Here is a 22943-nt window from a genome sequence, read left to right as displayed (position 1 = left end):
GCAAATTACACAGAACATTCCTGATACTAGTTATAACACATTTTGGACAGAATGTCACATACACAATGAAAACCCAGTTTTACCCCAGGCATACTCACCCTAATCTAGAGATTAGTTTACAAGTCAATACTGGTATAGATTCCAGCTGCAATCTATGCACTCAACTGACACACTCAAAATGAATTGTGTTTCTAAATTTAGCTGCATTGTAGCCAGTTGTGTTTTTTTGTCACGACCATATTTTAAACCAGCCAAAGTTTGTCTGTGGCACATTCTATTGAACAGAAATTACTCACAGAAGGTATCCAGCACTTGTCAGCCTACGGCTAGATTCACACATTACAATAAGCTACAGTTTGCATTAATCACAACTGAAGACATTATGACCTCATTCATATATAGTGAGTCTATTCACATACAGTGGTCCAATGACAAAGATGCAGTTGGAAACAATGGACTTGAAGAATGAATAAAATAAGAACACAAGGGTTAAATTTATGGTAAGCCTTTAAAATAAAAGCCTTAAAAATCCTCTCCTTTATTTACTATACCTCTTAACGGCCGTGGAGGGGTCTCTGTCAGATAAAAGCCAAATCTGTCTAAGAAAAACACATAAGCAACTTGCAGTTGTGGTTAGGAGGGCTTTTGCACAGCTTGTGGCCAGTTGCTAAATCATCAGATCCTGCTTGCAAGTCACTCATGCCCCAGTCATCTCCAGACTGGATTACTGCAACACACTCTATATGAGGCTGCCCTTGAAGTGTATCTAGAAGCTTCAGCTGATACAGAATACATCTGAAGCTTCTGAGCAATTATGTGTGTTCCAGGAGGAAGGCATGTTATACACTTCTGCTCCGCAAACTGCATTGGTTGCTAGTTTGCTTCCGATCCAATTCAAAATGCTGGATTTAATTTTTAAAGCCCTTCCTGGACTGTCTGAGAGATCACCTCTCTCTGCCCACCCCATTAGATCTGGCAGACAAGGTATGCTGTGGGTGCCAGCAACTAGGACATTTTTTTCTCTGCCATGCACTTGCCTTAGGGATCATTGTCCTCTCTCCCCCAAAATTAGATTAGCTCCATCCCTTCTGACATTCTGGAAGTCCCTCAAGACTTGGTTATGTTATCAGGCCTCAGGTTCCTACACTGAATTTTCCAAACTGATACATACTACTTTAAATTAAGAATAGATCTTATATTAGTCAAAAGACTCCTCTATTACATCCTGACCAGAAGCCATGTAGTCTTGGACATGATCATTCCTCACTACTGCTTTTGTCACATTACCCAAGAAAGAAAGTCATTTTTCCCAAATAGATTATCTCTTTCATTAAACTTTGCTCAAGATATAAAGAATTTTGGGTAGGAATCTCCTTAATGAAACAAAATTGATCTTTATGCACAAATTATTTATTATGTTACCTTCAAACAATTCCTTGGACCATGTGGTGCTTGCTCTATGAATTTGTATTTCTATTAAAATAATGAAAGCTCTATGAATTATTTTCCTGTACATTTCTCGTGATGCAAACTTGAACAATAGTATCTATCTTTTGTATTCAGACTTTGCTCAGGATGGATATTTATTATTCTATACAGTCCACAGTTGCTATGCTCTTCTCCTATTTTGCTCAAATCTTACATAATTTGCAGGAAAATTACATTACTTCTCAAGAAACTAAGTCAAAGTGCAGATATAAGGGTGACAGCTCAGTGAACATCTCCAAGGAAGTAATAAAATGGGTAGTTGTAAAATTAGATACAAATGTATCTGTACAATAGTTTTTGCTCTAGGATGATCGTTGGAAGAAATTGTTCTGCACTATCACCATTTACTGTACGAACTTTTCAAAATTTAGAACCTTTATCAATTTAATTTTGAGAAGCTCAAAAGCTTTTAGAATCAACTGAAATTTAGTAGCTTTCTTTCTGGTATATAATTGTGTGTGTTCACATACAAATTATATAAAAGCCAGTTTGGTCTGGTTGTTAAGGCATCAGGCTAGAAAGCAGAAGACTATGAGTTCAAGTTCCAACTTAGCCATGAAAGCCAGCTGGGTGACTTCTAGCCAGTCACTCCCTCACACCCCAACCCATCTAACAAGGTGCTTGTTGTGAGGACAATAGGAGGATGAAGGTGTGCTTGGATATATTTGTTGCCTTGACTTATTTGTAAAAATAATAAATATGGGATATAAATGAAATAAATAAATGCCACCACGCTACTGACATACATGTTCTGAATAGTTTCTTCTTATCAATAATGCAAAGTTGCAAAAGCAATTTTTACATTGCTAATCATATAAAAGTATGCTATTCAAATATTTATCTTAGAAGAATATTACACTGTGTTCCTAAATAATGTAACTTCAACTGGAATGGAAATCTTTTACTTGCTGGGAAGACAACAATGGACTTACATAAGCCCCCTCTTTCCTTTGTGTAAAATCTTAAATTCAAGATCATCTTCCTTTCATATGAGTATAATTTTTTTCAACAAGTGACTTACCATTGTTTTGGAATGCTTCTGACAGGAATTGAGGCACTTTTCTTTATTTTAGAGTTTACGCTAAACATTTTATCTCTTTTCCTCTTTGAAACAGCAGGAACCTATGCTACCAGTTTTCATCAACCATTGCTGAACAGGCTTGTAAGGGCAGCAAGGGGACTAAGGAGCACTAAGAAGTTGATTCTTGATTTAGATTATAAACTAGAACCACTATGATACTAACCAGTATAAGCCATTCTAAGACTCTGTCAGCTAAAGGTCAGAAACAGCAGATTGAAATGGCTTATAAAATGTTTCTTTTGCTTTGAAATGTTGGCTGGACGTCCTGAATTGAATATGAGAAAGGAAGCTCTTTTTGGATCAACAAGTGTCCATCAATCAAATGCATGAATGTAGGTCATCATGTCACATGAACGTGACTTTCTTACATTTTGAATTATACTGTACAGTCAAGAAAAATTATTGGAGGATAACCATCTGATGTCAAAGAGCTTGAACTCCTTTAATATTTTGCACCAGCAAGTAGAAAATTGGCACATAACATTGGTATATAGTGTTAGACACTCGCAAGCCCTGCAAGTACATAGGAACTCACGCACCTAAAAGTTTGCATTTAGTTGTGGTTACTACTGTATGTTCTCTCCTTCATTTTTAAACAGGAATACCAACTTATTTAAAATTCTTGTGCAAGTATTACAATCTGCCTCTGAAGAAAAACTGTACTTCAATCATTTCATGGCTGACTGTGGGAAAATGTAATCCATCTTCTCATCTCTCAGCTATATATGGTTAACTGTCTCCCAGACAACTAACTCCTGTTCATGTTCCTGTTATCATCATCTTTCTCTTGTACTTCACTGATCATATATTGCTTCTTAACTTCTGCTGTTTCAATCACCACTAAAATAATTTCATCTCTAACTGCAACTCATCATTTATCTTCAAGTGGGGAAAAAAAAGAAGTCTACTTATCCAGTATTAATAGCTCCATTATTATCAGTTATTGAATTTTAATTTTTGAATTGTGTCTTAATAGTTGAAGCTGATATTTTAATTTCAGATCTGACTATTTACTTTTTTACTTATGTTTAAAATTGAACATCAGCTAATTCATAGTAACTCAATGAAGCAATCTTTACTGGTTATACAAGAAACTGTCCACACATTTTCAAACATCTTCATGAAATCACTTAAGTTAGATTGTCCAGAACTGGGGTTTGGTGAGCAGCTAAATTAATATCTAGAGTAAGTAATAAATGGAATGAAGACCAATAAACTGAAACCCAACCCTGATAAATAACAGGTAATATTACGAGATGGTTAATTAATTAGAAAGCAGGTGTTTAAGCTATGTGATATGGTTGAATGCACTGTAAGGAATAGATATTTATTTATTAATGACTCAGTTATGTTCTAATTATTTTACCAAACTCCAAGCAGCTTACAGTAAAATTCCCAAGACAGCAAAAAGAATCATGTGTAAAGAGGAAAAGTTAAAATGAACAATTAACAATAAAATTTATTCAAAATTACTGAAAACAGCTAGTGAAACACAAAGGTGCAGTGACATTTTTGTTACTTTTCTTATGGGTAGAGCCCAACTAAATAAGGGCAACCTATTCTACAGAGTTGAACATAAATAAACATAAATAAAGCCTAATTCCTGGCTCCTATTTTCCTGCTCTGTAGCATTACTTGGATGATTACTAAAATGGTTAGATTGTCCTTGGAAAAGATGGTTCTGAAAGTAATGCAGACCCAAACCACATACAGTTTTATAGATCATAAACAACACCTTCAACTGAGGTTGGAAATTAAGAGGGACTAAATACCTTGTTCATGAAGTCCAAGTTATCAGTTTGGATTAGGGGAATACTTGTTGCTCTCCTGGACAGAGAGAACCTGGCCAATCTTGTGCTTTTGGTAGCTTTGCAACGAAATTACTGCAATGTACTGTACTGTTTTCAGGGCTAACTTTGAAGACTATTTAAAAAGCACAGATTGCGCAAGAAAAATTCCCTATATCATATAATTGATTCCATTGCTACTTAACTGTCAGATGTTTATTTAATTCTAAGAGAGTTCTATACTTTTGTTTAGCAATTAATCCCATTTCATCCTATGATACACACTTGTAATGGTATGTGGGAATGTCCTTGGGAAATGGGGTGGGGAAGACAGATGCTTCCCAGAGAATGATCAGATAAGAGGGAGAGGAGCCCACAGCTGCATAACAGACAAGGAAACTCAGAAGGGAGCCTCACTAACTTATCAGGCTGTAAAAAGAGACTGTAAGATTTGATTTTTACTTTCAGATTAGCAAGATTCTGTTAATAAAGTAGAATTAGTCCGTCTGGTCTACTTCCTATCTGGTCTACCTGTGAAGGCTGACCAAACTAGGTCATCTCTGGAGATCCTGGTTAAGATCCATTTATCTATGAAGATAGCATTATTTAGGGAAAAAGCTTCCTCCTCAGCCTACTAACCATATTAACTTGTCAGGAAGACATCCTAGTAATACAGGAATGCATTGTAGGTGTTAGGCAAATACCTTTTTATGTTTCTTGGCATTTTAACTTGATATTTTATGCAGCTCTTTTTATTCTGCACTTCTGCTGTTGTTATTTTTGCTATGTATTTTTTTTTAGAATGGAAGCTTTTATATAGTGATGAAATATTCATAAAATAAAATAAGCATTAAAAATATCATTACTCTCCTGGGAAGTATGCACGATCTTCCCTTTTCTAGTCTTCAGGAAGAGTTTGACAATATATTTATTCAACTATACTCTCAACAATTTCAGTGAGCTATGCTTTTAATTAACATCTTATGTTGCTATTTTCTTCTGTGTTTTGTCTTGTTTTTATCATTTTGTGCTTTATTCCTTTATATCATTTCTATCATATCTGTTTATCATTAAAACAATCCCAAAGTAAGGTCTGATTTGAGGCTTTCTTATGTTATACTTTTAAACTAAATTCCACTTCTGTAATTTATGCTGAACTATTATACTACAAATCTATTAGTAGTAAACATTTCTCCATCAAGGGAATCTGCTATTTTTATTTTTACAAAGTTTCTTGATTTTCAACTTTGGATGATTATTGTTATTATGAATTTACATATTTTGGTTCTTAGCCCAATAAATCTTGGGATGTATATTTATATTGTAATAAAGTTAGAAGTTATTTTGAATCATTGTTAGAAAGCAAGCATTTCATTCATTAACAAAATACACTTAGCATAACTTTTTATGTTGAATTTATATTTTTGGATCCCTAGACAATTTCTTATAGCATTTAAACAACAAGATATACCAGATCTTAGGAAGTTAGTGCCTGTATTTTCCTGCCATAATACATTTTCAAAATGTAAATATTTCAGTTGTAATACAATCATATGACAAAGTTTATACCAAAGGGAGGAAATTAATACCAGCAGCCCTAAAATAGTTCAAGGCAAACACTCTTGCCCAAGTTTTCTATGGAACATAGCAGAATAACACATTTGGAAGGAACTTTGGAGGTCTTCTAGTCCAGCGTTTCCCAACCTTAGGAACTTGAAGATGCGTGGACTTCAACTCCCAGAATTCCCCAGCCAGCTATGCTGGCTGGGGAATTCTGGGAGTTGAAGTCCACGCATCTTCAAGTTCCTAAGGTTGGGAAACGCTGTTCTAGTCCAACACCCTGCACAAGCAGGAGACCCCATACCATTCTGAACAAATGGCTGTCCAATCTCTTCCTGAAAATCTCCAGAGTTGGAGCATTCACAACTTCTGGAGGCAAGTTGTCTCACTAATTAATTGTTCTCACTGTCAAGAAATTTCTCCTTAGTTCTAGATTGGTTCTCTCCTTGATTGGTTGCCATCCATTGCTTCTTGTCATGCTTTGTCCTGCCTTTGTGGCATCCCTTCAAATATTGGAACACCGCTATCATGTCACTCCTAGTCCTTCTTTTCACTAGACTAGACATAACCAAATCCTGTACTGTAGATAGGAATTTATATGAAGATATATTCTCTCAAGTGCATACAAACAAATTTGCTAAGATCCATATTGTCAATTCCATGGTGTATCAAAACTATAATACCTAGGTCCAAGGTAGAATGTCCCAAGTTGAAGAAAAAGCATAGTGGTGAATCATAACTTATTGGGTAAAGATAACATTCTTCCAGTAATTTTGAAGCATGAACATTCCTCACCATGGATATTAGCACTGAATGAGAGACTAAGGTACTCTGAGCTTGCCATGGATTTCCTTTGATCATCTAGATTTATTTGTTGTTGTTCAGTTGAAAAACCGTCTCTGACTCTTTGCTACTCCACAAAATGGCAGGACTACCGCCCCCCCCAAAAAAATATTCAAAGATTGAATGATAATGAATACTACAGTGAAATCAGCACTCTTTTATAGCAGGCACATTCACCCAAACCTCACTAATAGAATGCAACTATCCATGTGTCTCTGCAGAAATAGAAATTGTTCAACATGTACTGTTTATTTTTACCGGGAACTGTACAAGATTATATACTCCCTTGCTGTAACATCTCCCAAGGACAGAGATATATTCTACTCATGTGCTTCTTTTAGACTCCTACCATGCTGGGTGCAAAAGCTGCAATAATTAGTACAAATGTGACAAATTTGTCCGTTAGTACCCTTAATTTTACTCGATTATTTTTTTCTGTTTTGATTGTATTTTATTTTATTGATATGGTGATCTATGATAACAATACACAATAATACATTTGATTTGAATTATGCTGAAGCACATATCATAATGTCCAAAGATTTTTCTCTTAGATGAGTGTGGACAGGATTGCAACGATAATGAATCACAAAAGGTTCAAATAAAACCTGGTTCTTTTTCTCTCCTTCCAGCTGTGCAATTCAAGGGGATATGACTTTGGATAAATGCAGTCTGCTATCCTTGATATATATATAAATCATTCAGCTTAAAGGTGAAATCTAAGTCCAATAATCATTTTCAAAACTGCATATTGTTAAACTGTATTACCAGAGCAATAAACTGTTTCTGTCAGAGTGTGAATTCCTATACCTTTCGGTACAGAACAATTTAAAACTATACATTGCTCTACTGAAAGTAATAGTACATATACAATACACACCTCCCCCTATGGGAAGATTCCCCCTCATCTCTTTTTAAAGGTAAAAATCAGAAATACAAACTAGGACTGACTGAGACTAGCAGCTCATTAAAGCTGGGGTACCTTCCCCTATATAGAATTCTATTGATCTCCATAGTCCGAGCTAGACAAAAAGTGTGGTCAGGGAGGGGATGATGGATGCCTTTGCCAATAGTACTGAACAAACCTGTTAGCTAATTGCTACCAAAGACAATTATCCCTGCATTGCTTCATAATGGAAACACATTACAAAACTCTAATATACACACAGGGAAATTTGATGATTTGACTGCGGAGCCATGTGCATTGAATTTCATTGCCAAAGGCCAGCCAGGTCATTGCTGTGAAAGGGGAAGAGAATGTCAGAATAAAAGCTACCCTACCTTTCAGCTCTTTTCTAAGATCACTTTGTGCCAACTCCTTGGAGCCCCCTGATCTGGCACGAATAAAAGCTTCCTCCCACCATCAAAAGAAGCATTCTCTTGGAAAACATTACTATATTACAGTTGCTTTGACCGTAGTTAAGATTTTTATGCTCACATTCAGACTACTGGCAATTAATGTTAGTTTAAACTGCGGCCACACACTCTCTGAGCTTGGGAATTGTATAAGCGAATGCATAGCATCGATTTGTTATTAAAAATCCAGAAGGAAATAATAACGCTTCAATATAGGAATATAGAACTGGTGAAATATAGGAATATTTAAATATACACAGTTGAAACCATTGTTCTTTCTTTCTCTAGAAAGTAGGTGCTTAAAATACTTTTTTTCCCTTCTAAATACGACTGTATTCTAAATATGATTAGCACACAAACTGAAGGCTTACACTGCTAATGCTGGAGCTTAAGATTCTCAGCCACAATTCATTTAAAAATTTCTATTCAGTTGTTTGACTGAATATTACAGAATGATGGAAATTAAATACAATGAGCGGAAGCTGGGCCAGCATTATAAAAATAAATTAAACAGCTGCAGAATTTATGATCAATCTATTAGCTTTGTAATTCATAAGCCAACGCATTCCACTTTATTTATAGGGTCTGATACTGTGCTGCAGAGAGTAGTCTACCTGCCTCAGATTGTGCAGACTACTATTTTGACAAGATCTGGATAGCAATAGGTCCAAAGCAATCAGAAGGTTGACTTTGACAAATGGAGGTGCTGCAGCGATGTTGAAAATAACACACATCCACTTTAATCTCTTTCTTGATTAAATCGAAACCATACCATTCTGACATCATGTGATTTGCTCATGAAGCATCACTGCAGGTTACTTTAAAGGCTACATCTATTGAAATGATATTGAATTTTTAGAGGAAGTACTTTAATTCATTCAAATGAAACCGTCATGAAGTAACCCTACTAGTCACCAACTGCAAAGCTTCCAATAAAAATAAATAATAATAAAAAGGGCTATAGAAAAACCATAGCTTTAAAAAAAAGCGGAAAGGAATATTAATAGTAATAAAAATCCCTTCTCTAATCTATTGGCTGATGGTTCTTTTTTTCTAGACTGCTTATTTTTTTTACCTTCAAAGAATAAAAATAAATGTACATGTGTCAAGGATGCTCTAAATCCTTTTACCATTCCCATCTCAAATTCCAAAGGTAAACATTACAATAGATAATAAAAATGCAAAAGATGAAATTGTCTTTCTTACATGAGACTAGGCAAATATTTATGGGGCAGTTGACAAACTCCTGCCTAGTAAAGGAACCAACACTGAGAGCAATTACCCTGATATTCATGACTTACTTTGAATATCACATTGAATATTACTCATAAATCTTTTACGAGCACATCCCCAGAGCTCACTTAACAGCCGGTTTTAATCATGCAGTTGACACAGAGAAAATAACAAAATGTATTTTTTCAGTGGCAAATTAATTTAGCCTTGAACCTCCTCCTGAAGCTATACTCTTTTCATTTTTTTTCTGTCTAACGCTGAGCTCAGTTACATTCACCTAAAACTTCTGAGATTTCAGAATTTTAAAGTAGAACAAGTTTCTTTTCAAGAATTATTTGGCAAAATTATTTATGCCATGAACCAATTACAGTTTAAGAACTTTGAATTCTTACTAATTTCTAATGAACTTCAAGAACATGCTTATTTCTTGAATTCTCGATGAAAGGATTGCCCCACAACAGAAGAATTCTATCTGTAGTATTTTGCCTTAAAATATGATAGCAGGGTATTAGAGTGCTATTTTTAAAGGGACGCAAACAATTATCTGTAGTGTGTATAATCTGAGCCATAACTCTGTTAAGACCTTAAAAGAATCAATTCCACATATAATATTAAGGTATTTTTTTCCATACAAAAAGAATTTTGAAGACAGCAACTAATATAAATTCTATAATGAAGGATAACGTATATATTCAGTGCAAAAAACTCTCAGAATGAAAACAACTTGTGTTATAGTTCTTACCTAATTATTTAATTAATTTTATTTCTATGTGGAAGATGCAACATAACCTTAATAATTTTTTCCCTACAACAACTGGAAATTTTATGAGTTTTAAAAAGCTGCCTTCTATTCACTTTACATTTTTAGCTATATACCAACAACCATAAATATTTTTAAAATTACTTACGTACTGATCCATCTTGTTCTTGTAGAAATCTTTCTAACACAATTCGAGCCATAAGTGATGGGGCAAAATCCACCTTAGAAGAAAGATAAACTGTAACCAAATTTCATTAAAATGTGGTTTTATTTCATCACTTAGATCAATAAAGTGGTGTTAAGGATGCATCCTCCATTATCTCAGTCATCCTTTCAGAAAGGTACATTTCCTGACATGGTAAAAAATTATGCTATAATCTGATAAATAAATCTTTTTGACCACATCTTACAACAACGTTATATGCATTGGTATTCATGTATGGCCTTATATTTCAATGTTAAAAAATTCAACATAATGGTTCGTTTTACTGATTTGGGTTTATTACATTGTTTGAAATGATCATAGACAAGATTAAATAACATATTTAACATTTATCCAGTAGAACTGAGACCTGAAACAAAAGATTGTGACATGACGTTCATTAATTTACAGTGACACTTAGCTGACTCCTTTGGCACACTCTGTTCCTTCTGCTCATGCATGTTTTCAGGATCACCTAAATTACTTTGTGGTTACTGAGATTGCTCAGTGCTCCTTCTTGGCTGGTGCTCTCTTTCTCTCATTGTGGGGAATAGGATGAATTGTATTTTCATTTCTTATCACTTTTATATAAGTTGTGGAGCAAAATTTGCTACTGCAATATTATTACAATTCTACTTCTCCAATTTGGTCTCCTCTAGATGGACATCATTACGTGTTTTAATATAGTAAAACTTCTTCAATAACAAAATAATGTCTCAAATAATGACATTTTAATTTATTTTTCCAATATAGCTATTATAAATTTAAAGGTTACTACATTGTACATTGTATTACAATGAAATTATTGTGATTTATGCTGACAAATTTTGTGCAAAGTTGAATGCATTAAGAATGTCTATAGCTTATTTGTTTGGAAAAGTCTAAGGGAACCTTTACAAAAAATTATTTTTGTAAATTAGTAATGATAAAAATCCAGATATATAGGTACTGTTATATCTAGATCAATCACTTTGTATAGTACAACCTGAAGATTATGAGAAAAAAATGAATATAGAGAAACAAGGATTCCTCAAATATACTTCAGAAATGAACATCTGTTTAAAAACATCTACTAATTCATTGTTAAAGCTTACATTTATTAAACAATGTGAAATATACTATTGACCAAATGCCACACTTTTAAACAAAATAATTGCAAATGATAATATTCATTTTTTTCATTTTTTGTTTTATATGTTTTCAAATATATTCATATATTTGGGGAAACAAAACTTATTTTGATTTCTACATGCTTTTTTTCTAAATGTATATGTACTTTGATGCACTGAAATTCCCCCTAATAGAAAGAAATGCTTTTTATAAAGAATTGCTTATTTCTGGTAGCTCACATCAGAGCTGACACATGAAAAATGGTGAAATTACTGAAGGTAGACCAGCCAGAATAAGGACTACCTTATTAGTTCAGGTACTTGCATCTTCCTAATTTTCATATTAATCATGAACCCATCTTTCTCTGAAATTGGGCCATCATGCTTTAATGTCAGAATGTAACATGTAAGTAATATTCATAGTGTTTCAAATCTCACTAGAAAATATTTGGTGAGAATGATTAGTTTTATTTTTAATACATATACAAGTTGTTTTCATTTTTTAAAAAATTTTTAAAGTATAAAATGGTCATATTTAATATTTTTAAAAGGTTCAGCATCTCATAAAAATAGAAAGCACTATTCTGATTTAGCATATTATATACTATAATGCCTGTTATATGTTTCTCATCAATTTTTAAAGCAATCACTAATTGACTCAAATATTACCATTACATCATTGGTCAGCAGATGGAATAATTTGTCATTTAAATATTAACTACCATAATAAAAATAGCAACTTGATTATATAGAAATAGTCATCAGATGTTTGACATTGCATGTTTCCCTAGTTGCTAAAACATACATTTCATATATATCTGCATGAAATAGTAATTTCAACAGTATTTTAAACTTTAAACTTAAAAAAATTACATAATTTTATTTATTTCTAAATTTACAATTTAAGAAGCCCTAAGTGTATGAATTGCTAAGATGTGCAAACATAGTATCTGAATAAGGACATCCTTTATCTGTTAGAAATGGGGGTTGAAGGGGGGGGGCTGATGCAAGCAAGCTTGTACACATGATCTATTTTGGTGACTAGAAGGTGCTTATCTAGGACAATATCTATGTATTGTGTTTGATTAATAGTATTCTTTTGTTCAAAATAAAGAGAATAGTATAAAGCTACAAGAACCTTCATTTGGCACCAGTACAAAACATCTATTTCATTTTGTAGCCCTATATTGTTCCAATATGTAGACATTTTAAAGACCATTAAAACCATCTAGTATCTGATAATTACCCATTTGTAGACTACCGCAGTGTAAATTAGACAGAAGCTTAGAGAAAAATCATACTTCCTAACGTAATGAGTAGAGCTTGCTGTCCAGTTCCATTTGTCTTTTTTTTAATTTGGTTTGGGTTTGCTACAGTTTTTAGCACTTAGAAGAAATAAATCCAGTGCATTTATTATAATCTAATAACACTCGTATTGCTATATTAAAATCAAATAATATCATAGTCTTACTCTAAATAAACATGTTACAAGTTTAAAAAGATGGGACTCCTCTTTGGAAGCCATATAGGAAGTTTATAAACTTTCTGTGTCTACAGTAGAAAAGAGTCTTCTCCAATGTATTAGCAATAGCACTTAGACTTATATACCGCTTCACAGTGCTTTACAGCTCTCTCTAAACAGTTTATACAGTCAGCATATTGCCCTCAACAATCTAGGTCCTCATTTTACCGACCTCAGAAGGAAGACTGAGTCAACCTTGAGCTGGTGAGATTCGAACTGCTGACCCACGGCAGTCAGCAGAAGTAGCTTGCAGTACTGCATTCTAACCACTGCCTTGACACAAATGTTTCATCACAACAATGCAGTTTTATTTTATTAAATGTGGATAACAACAATATAAACATTTCAAACTCACACCATACTTCTTTGAACTCTGATGTCCATGAGGAATGTTTCATTAATATTAAACCCATTTCCCCATTAAAACCTATATTTAAAAGGGTTGAAAAACATTGAAAATAAAGGAAATTCATTTTATTGTGAAATCATACTGTATATTATGGATATTTCTATAAAAACAAAACAATCAAACGAGTTCCTCAGAGATTCAAATAACTGTTGCTGAAAGTGAGCGATACATGCAAGGTAACCACTTGTCTTTATATATATATAAACGGAAATTACACAGATATATTCAAAATATAATATGTTGATTACCTTGATTAATTAATATATTTGTTTGCACTCCTATTACAATTAATATATTTGTTTTCACTCCTATATATGATGTAACCTAGAACTACATATATTTCAAGAATACTTCTTAAAAATCTCTACAGATAAAGATTTTACATTTCAGAAGAATACTTATTTAAACTTATTACCTCATTGGCCAGTTCCAATAATACAGGAGAAGCTGCATTTTTAGACACACCTTTCAGGTATCTGGGCAAGACAAAAATAAAAGGCTATTGTAGATTCAATGAAAAGGCCAGCACTGAAGTCTTACTCTCTTTCTCTCTTACTCTTTTTCCTTTGCTCTGCCTCTCTTACCTTCACAAGGACAAGAAATAAATTGAATACAGATTATATGTATAAGCAAATTAAGATACAAATATTTTGAAGGCTGTCCTTAATCTGAAACTCTAAACAAATCAAAAGCACAATTATTACTAAAATTCTGAAAGAAAAAAAGGAATGTTACACTGACACACAGAATATAGAGAATACACAGAATATTGTTTTTAGGTTTCTGAAGGTGTACTCAATATTTGACAATGACAGAGATGGTGACAATTAGTATACAAATTCTTTGACTGTTCCATATCTTCCCATATCAGCAAACTGATCATTCCAGCTTATCTGTACTATTAACTCTATGAATTTGACTCCAGATATTAATCTGACTTTACTATATATATATTTATATATCAAAAAAGAGTTTTCCCTGAATTATGAAACAAATTAGGAAACAAAAGTGACATGGACATTGGATAGCTGAAAATATTTGCATTATTATTAAAAACATTTGAAAAATGCAGCAGCTTCATTCTCTAGAGTTACATATTTCCATGTAGAACTCGAAGAGTGATATAAATAGGGATAGAGGTGTGAGAAAAGAAGAATAATGGATTATACCCCAATATATTTGATAGGAGACTAAGCAGATGATGGCCTATAGAAATTATGATCAGGATCATCCAGAAGGTTATTTGAATCTATGGACGTTAGATTATGTCTGTGAAAAAATATACACAACCCAATTCTAGTAGAGATTTATACTTTGGAGTAGAATTAGAAGGAACAGCTTTGATTTGGCAGCATTTGGGAGGGAGGAATTTTTTTTTATAAGATCTATAGGAGGAAATCACATCTAGCATTATTTTGGGAGGAATAAAACCAACATTGTGTCAAAACAAGAGGAAAAACAAAGTCATCTGACAACCAATTCCCCCTTCATATCAAATCTGGAAATGCTAAAATATACATTTTTTTCAAAGGCCAAAGCTGACATTTGGAATTAGATTTTTTAAGTTTAGTTTTTATTCTTTATATAAATGGGAGAGATATTTACAAACTCCGCTATATGAAGGAGACTCCAACATAAATGCTTTCTCAGCGAGAGAACAATAGGTCTCAGTCTACTTTTATGTCTCCTATTCTAAGCTCTTCTTTTCGTAGAGAGTTTCTTCTGATGTCTTTATCCTAGAAATCTTAAAATTTAATTGTTCAACATACTTTTATTTATTTATTTATTTAATTCAATTTATATACCGCCCTTTTCCCGAAGGACTCAGGGCGGTTTGCAGGGCAAAATTAAAACAATACAATATAAAAATTAAAATAAAATTAAATCAATAGCCCCAAAATTTAAAATTAGAATTTAAAAACCTTAAAACCCCTCAGTCCAGGCCAGCTAACTCAAAAGCCAGGTTTTTAGGTCCCGGCGAAACGAATGAAGGTCGGGGGCGATCCGGAGTTCCACCGCACCGGCAATTGATTCCATAGGGCAGGCGCGCCCACAAAGAACACCCTCCCCCTGGGGATCGCCCGCCGGCATTCCCTGACCGGCAGGACCCTGAGGAGGCCCTCCCTGTGGGAGCACACAGGACGATGGGAAGTTGATGCTGGCAGCAGGTGCTCCCTGAGATAATCCGGACCCATGCCATTGAGACGCTGCAGTAGGATACCATGGTCGATGGTATCAAAAGCCGCTGAGAGGTCTAATAGGACTAGGACAGAGCCTGCCAGAGATCGTTCACCAGCGCGACCAATGCCGTCTCCGTGCTGTACCCAGGCCTAAAGCCTGATTGGTACGGGTCAAGATAATCAGTTTCCTCCAGGAACAGAGGAAGCTGATGCGCCACCACGCTCTCAACAACCTTCGCAAGAAAGCGAAGGTTGGAGACCGGACGATAGTTGTTCAAGATAGCCGGGTCCAGGGCAGGCTTCTTGAGGAGGGGCCTCACCACCGCCTCCTTCAAGGCCTCCCTCAAAGAAGCAGTTATTACTGCCTGGAACCAGCCTCGTGTCCCCTCCTGAGCTGCATACACAAGCCAGGAGGGGCACAGGTCCAATAAACACGTGGTGGAACTCAGTCTCCTCATGATCCTGTCCACCTCATCCAGGGTCACAGGATCGAATTCACTCCAAATAACATTCTCAAGACTGCTTGATTCCCCCCCCCGTCAGTCTCTGCCCAGTCAGAATCCAAACCGGTCCGAATCTGAGCGATTTTGTCCGTCAGATGCTGGCTAAACTCCTCGGCCCACCCCTGCAAGGGCTCCTCCCTCACCTCCTGATTAAGGAGGGAGCGAGTCACCCTAAACAGGGCAGCCGGGCGATTATCTGTGGATGCGATGAGGGCAGCTAAGTAGTTAGACTTCGCCGTCATCATTGCCGCGAGATAACCCCTCATGTCATAAATTCTTAATTCCTTTGAAAGGACATCAGGTGAGGCCAGTCACAGGAATTCTGTAGATAAAAAGCCAGCCAAAGTTCAAGTAGAAAATAAACCTGATGCTTAGTTATCCACTGGAATCAAGAGTCAGACTATTCAAGAATTAATTTGAATCCTATCTGTGTTCCTTCAATGAAATCAAATTCTAGTGCTTTATTAATTGGAAGGGACTTTTAAGGTTATCTAATCCAATGCCTTGTTCAATATACGATCGATCAGAGGTGCTCCAATTGATATCTGATTGGCTTCTGTTTCATGATTTCTGCAGAGGAGGAAAATTTGCCACTTTATGTGGCAGCTTGTTCCACAGGCTAAGAATTTCTACTCTCAGAAACACTGTCCTGTTATTCATTCCACATCCTAGCTACTACTACTACTGCTGTTGCTGCTACTATATGATAAACAATCATGTTTGAAAACTGCCATTATATCTCTCCTTAGTTATACAGACTCATTAAACCATTCATCATAGAGCTTGATTTTCAGACCCCCTCCACTACCTTGATAACCCTCCTCTAAACTCACTCCAATTTTCCACTGTCCTTTTTTATATTTGATGCCCATAAATGGATCCCAAAGATCTGTCTACCTATCTCTCTGTGGTTCCGCAACAAAAAACAAAAAAAATGGTATTATACATCACACTATGTTATTGGGTTGCGGGAACCCAAACTGGATTTTTTTTTATGTCCACTAGTTCTTTGAAAACACGCAGTTTACATTCAGCAGTTCAGCTCTATAGTTTATAATCTGGTGCTGTTTCAAAAGGTGTCTTTTAATGGACATTCTTTTCATGACCTAAACTTAATATATATTTTAGAATATGTTATTCCAAATTTACTGAATACCTGTTGGCAAGAGATAGAAAACTCAAGGTCTAGCTGAATCCCAGCATAATTAAGGCAATTAGTGCTATAAACTTAATTTTTAAAAGTCCTGGTAATAAGGTCAAAGAATGATCGAATAATCTTAAAAAATTAAACTATTAAATAGGTTTACAAAAGCAGAGAAATATAGATATTTTTCAATTAGTGTAAATGAGTTAAGAACCTTTGACTGGCATATCATCCCTTTCATCCCCAGAAGCCAAGGGATATTAACTTGGAAATCAAATTGCTGCAATCCACTGTATTCCTGCTACAAATATCTAAATGACATCACAAGTTAGTCTTTTTATTGCTTCACTTTTGACAAAATTAGACGTCCAGAAGCCTTTTTATTGAGAAATTTCCATTAGTAACCTCTGATATAATGGTATTATTATGGCTGGTCACAGAGTCATCCAGATGTTTAGACTGGATTTGGCATTTTTGACCACATATAAAGTCCTTCCTAAGGATCTGTGATAAGCAGAGGTTGTTGGTTAATAATCTTAAAGGTAATGTTGCAGGATGTAAGATATTCCAAGTAAAGCTGCCTTTTGCAATTGACTGATGATGATTTTGTCAATGCAGATGGTATTCAAATAGTGATGCAGATGTTTTGATATTATCTGATGAATATATTCAATCCCATAAACTAAGCTATTGTGGTATTCAGAACAGAGGGGTTGTTGTATATATTAAAGAGACAATAGATTCTAAATTGGTATATTCAGATAAAGAAGAATCTTAATGGTAGAAATACATCTGCGCCAAAAGCAAATATTGTTAGTGACAATTTACGCACCAAACAACAATCAAGAAAAAAATTATAAAAACCTACATAGAAAAATAATAGAAATGGAGTACCAAAGTATCTGCTTACTAGGAGATTTCAACGCAATAATAGATGGAAAAATTGATTATAAACGTAATAAAACAGGAAAAACTGGAAGAAGAAGGTTATCTAAGACATTTTTTGATATGGTAGAGGAAATTGGAATCCAAGACATCTGGAGGGAGATTAATCCACAAAAATTGCAATACACCTTTTATTCAAATAGCCAAAAATCTTGGTCAAGGATTGATATGATTTGGATGACTGCGGACGTGAGAATGAACATACAGGATATTGAGATAGAAATAGGCACATGGGCAGATCATAACCCTCTGAGAGTGACCTGGAAAGGAATACAAAAAAGACCAAGATGGACTTTAAATCAATCGATATCAAAAGAAAAAGTATTCATAGAGTTCTCAAAAAAAAAAAAAAAGAAATGGAATTTTTCTTCAAAGAAAATAAAAAAGAAGATACAACAGTACCAAATGTATGGGATACAGCTAAAGCGTACTTTAGAGGCATAGCTATAACATATACGGCAAGGAAAAATAAACAGAGAAAACAGCAATATGTATTATTAAAAGAAAAATTTGGAAAGTTAGAATTAGAATTGCACAAAATTCCACAAAAAAAGACTTTGAAAAGAGAAATGGACATAATAAAACATAAACTAAATCTGTTGGACTCAGAAAAAGTGGCAGAACAGATAAAGAGAACTTTTTCGAAAATGCCAATAAACCGGGAAGATGGTTAGCTTATAAACTTAAAAAACAGAAAGAGAAAAAAACAATACATAACTTACTAGATGGGAAAGGTCATTTACAATATAAAAATGAAGAAATAAAAAAGATAATCAAAGAATACTATAAGGAATTATATGATAAGGAGGAAACTTCAAGAGAGAAAACTGTAAAATATCTGGAAGAAAATAATCTTCCAAAGATCTCAAATTATGTTAGATGAAAGGGGTACAATGATGGAAATATCAGAGGCCATAAAAAGACAAAAAAATGGAAAAACACCAGGTCCAGATGGGCTTCTGGCAGAGTTATATAAGAACCTCCAAGAGATACTAAGTAAACCGCTGAAAGACGTTTGCAATGGACTTTTATTAGAAGCTAGACTTCCACCTACATGGATGGAAGCAAATATTACTCTAATACCAAAAGAAGATTCCGATTTGACTCAGATTAAGAACTATAGACCGAATTCACTGCTCAATGTGGATTATAAAATTTTTACTTCAATAATGACTGAGAGACTGAAAAAATACTTAGTCGAATTTATACATCCAGATCAAAATGGCTTTTTACCAAAGAGACAAATTAAAAACAATCTACGAGTGATAATAGACGTATTCGAATATTATGAGCTACACCTAGGGAAACAAATGGCACTAATATTCTTAGATGCCCAAAAGGCATTTGATAATCTCTCCTGGCAATTTATGATTCACCAACTACAAATAATGGACTTTGGACAGAATTTTATAAATATGATAAAAACAATATATAACAAACAGACAGCCAAAGTGATTGTGAATGGAGATTGCACTGAGAGCTTTGAGATAAGAAAAGGCACAAGGCAAGGATGCCCATTATCTCCTCTGTTATTCATCTTCACCTTGGAAGTTTTAAATAGAAATATTAGACAAGATACAGAAATTAAAGGGTTGGGGATAAAGGGTGAAACATATAAATTACAAGCATTTGCTGACAATTTAGTATTTATTTTGGAAGAACCCCTGGGGATGATTCCTAAATTGTGGGGAAAGATAGAAAAGTATGGAGAAATAGCGGAATTAAAAATAAATAAAGAAAAAACTAAGATAATAGTAAAGAATCTTACAGATAAGCAAAAAAAATGATTGTCAGAATCAATAGAGGTACAGATAGTAAAAAAGGTTAAATATTTGGGTATATATTTATCAGCCAAATGCTCAACAATAAAAGAAGACAACTATATAAGGCTATTGAAACAAATAAAATTAGATTTGGAAAAGTGGAAGAATTTGCAACTGTCAATATTAGGAAGAATTGCTACAGTTAAAATGAATATATTGCCAAAGATATTATTTTTATTTCAAACAATTCTGATAAAACTTGAGAAAAAATTCTTCCAAGATTTAAATTCATTAATTTTGAAGTTTGTTTGGCAAGGAAAGAAAGCTAGAATAAAGATGAAATGGAGGTTTTGGGTTACCTGAGTGGGCTTTGTACTATCAAGCATCTGTTATTCTCAGGAATAAAAGGTTGTTATATTTGGAGGGACGTGACTTACAATTGGGGTGGCACGCGTTTTTGTGGTATGGGAAAAATAAAATTCATAAGTATTTCCAAAATCACTACATTAGAAATGCTTTGATAACAATATGGGAAAAAATTAAAAGCAAAATATATGTAAAAATTCCAGGGTGGCTATCAACGATGGAAGCTTTCTCACATTCAAATTTGGTAGACTTTGAAAAAATTTGGACATATAGAGATATTCTAAATACTGATGGGACATTAAAATCGAAACAAGAACTGGAAAATCAGGGTATCAACCTGTCATGGTGGGCACAGCTACAAATGCAAAATAGATATGAAAAAGATGTGAAACTGTATGGGTTTTATAAAGAACAAACTGTATTTGATAAGATATTGTTAACCTCTGATGAGAAACTAATTAAGAAAATGTATAATTTTTTGTTAATTTTGGAGATGGAAAGTGAACAAACTAAAGAAACAATGACAAGGTGGGTGAAAAACTTTGGTTATAATATAGAACTAGAAAAATGGCAAAAAATATGGGAGAGAAATTATAAATTGACAATGTCAACTTCGTATAAAGAAAATCTATATAAAATGTTTTATAGATGGCACTTGCCACCAGGAAGATTAGCAAAAATGTTTAAAAGTATGTCAGATAGATGTTGGAAATGTAAACATAACTCAGGCACGTATTATCATATCTGGTGGACATGTGGTAAAGCAAAGGCTTATTGGAAAAAAATACATGCTTGGTTAGAAAAAATATTGGAAGAACATGTAGTATTTAATCCTGAACTTTTTCTATTAGGTATAATACCAGAAAAGATTAATAAACAAAGTTTATATTTGGTTCTACACATTACAATAGCAGCAAGAATAACTTTCGCACAATACTGGAAAAATGAAGGAATACCACCAGAGGAAGAAGTAATTAAAAAAATATTGGAAAGCACAGAGATGGACAGATTAACTATGAGATTGAAAGATAAAGAAGAAACAGAATACTACCAAACCTGGGAGTCATTCTACAAATGGTTAGAGGAAAGAACAAAAGATTAGGACTTGACTATGTATTAGCGCTTTTGAACCCAGACTGCATGCTGGTTGAAAAACTAACATATGTATGTAAGGAAAAAAGAACTAATAAAATTTCTAAAACAAAAAAGAACAGTCAGTATAGTACTTTCTCCTACATTTTTTAAAGTATCGCTAGCATTTCTTAGTGATAAAACATATGGTTCTATGAAAATAAGATAAGAAGATAAGATAAGATAATCTCTATTGTCATTTTTTTTACTGTGGGCACAATGGCACACATCAAAAATGAAATTTAGTTGCCCGCTCTCAAAGTGAAACACATAGATGACACACACCTAAAACATACTATATACAACATATGTATAGATCCACACCCCTGCATATACATGACAATAAAATATTAAATACTGTCCATCTTGAATATATAACAGAAGGAGGAAGCCTGAGAGTTCACAAGGTTAATGCTGTATGGAATGAAACTATGGCTGAATCTGGGTGTTCTGCTGCGGATACCACGAAGCCTCCTCCTGGAAGGTAACAAGGAAAATAGGTTGTGAAGAGGATGAGTAGTGTCCCAGATAATCTTACGGACCCTGTTCAAACAACGCTTTTGTGGTATGTCCTGGATGGGAGAGAGGGAACTGCCAATGATCTTTTCAGCCATCCTCACCACTCTATGCACCGCCTTCCTGTCTGAAGCAGTGATGCTTCCAAACCAGACTGTGATGCTGTATGACAGGATACTCTTGATCGTTCCCCTGTAGAAAGTGATCAGGACAGGGGAAGGAAGGTGAGTTTTTCTCATGCAACGCAGAAAGTGCAGGAGCTGATGTGCTTGTTTCACCAGTTTCTCACTGTTGAGAGACCAAGCCAGCCTACTCATTAGCTGCACACCAAGGAATTTGATGCTGGTAACCATCTCCACCGGTGAATCATTAATGCACAGAGAAGTGTGGCTGTGCCTGCCTTTTCTGAAATCGACAATGATCTCTTTGGTTTTTCTGGTATTTAAAACTAGGCTGTTTTCCGTACACCAGTTCACCAACCCCTCAACCTCCTTGTGGTAAGCTTCCACATTGTCATCATGAATAAGACCCACTATGTATTTCATCTGCTTTGGATTTTATGAATGTTTGCATATCTTTGCCACTTTGCCGTCAGAGGTTCAGGTGAGTTCTACTAATATACAAAGTCTGCCTGAAGTTTTGGTAATTCTTTCGTTTATTTCAAAAGAAAGTAACCAGTGTGAAAAAATAAGCTGCCTAGTTAGATTCAGTAACTTAGCTGTACCACCGTTAGCTGTAATAACTGAAACAAAATATTTGTGAAATTAGTGATAAGTCTTTTATACTGCATCAGTTTGGGTTCATTCTTCCATGGCAAACTGCTTTAATTCAGTAACATTTGAAGGTTTTCTAGCATAAACTGCAAAGTCAGATCATCTCATAAAATTTTAAGGGATTTAGCTCTGGACTTTGACCTGGCTAGGTTCTGAATGGATGAGCATTCCCTTGTAGATTTGCTTGCATTTTTGAAATTATTTTGCTACACGCATACAATGTCCTTCTGCATAAACCATGCACTTTCATTAGTGTATCTGGCTATGGTTTA

At 34.4% G+C, this 22943-nt stretch overlaps 1 protein-coding gene across 1 annotated transcript in view; it reads right to left on the bottom strand.

Moving 5' to 3' along the window:
- CDIN1 (CDAN1 interacting nuclease 1) overlaps positions 1-22943 on the bottom strand; it is a gene marked incomplete at its 5' end in the record, with an annotated part of 165378 nt that overhangs the window by 102616 nt on the left and 39819 nt on the right. Inside the window, 2 exon segments of the mRNA XM_081327143.1 lie at positions 10257-10329; positions 13766-13826. Coding sequence (XP_081183269.1) covers positions 10257-10329; positions 13766-13826 — 134 coding nt within the window.

The sequence above is a fragment of the Vipera berus genome (assembly GCF_964194415.1).
Source record: "Vipera berus genome assembly, chromosome: 1".
Lineage (NCBI taxonomy): Eukaryota > Metazoa > Chordata > Lepidosauria > Squamata > Viperidae > Vipera > Vipera berus.
This window is presented reverse-complemented; position numbering and strand designations above follow the sequence as displayed.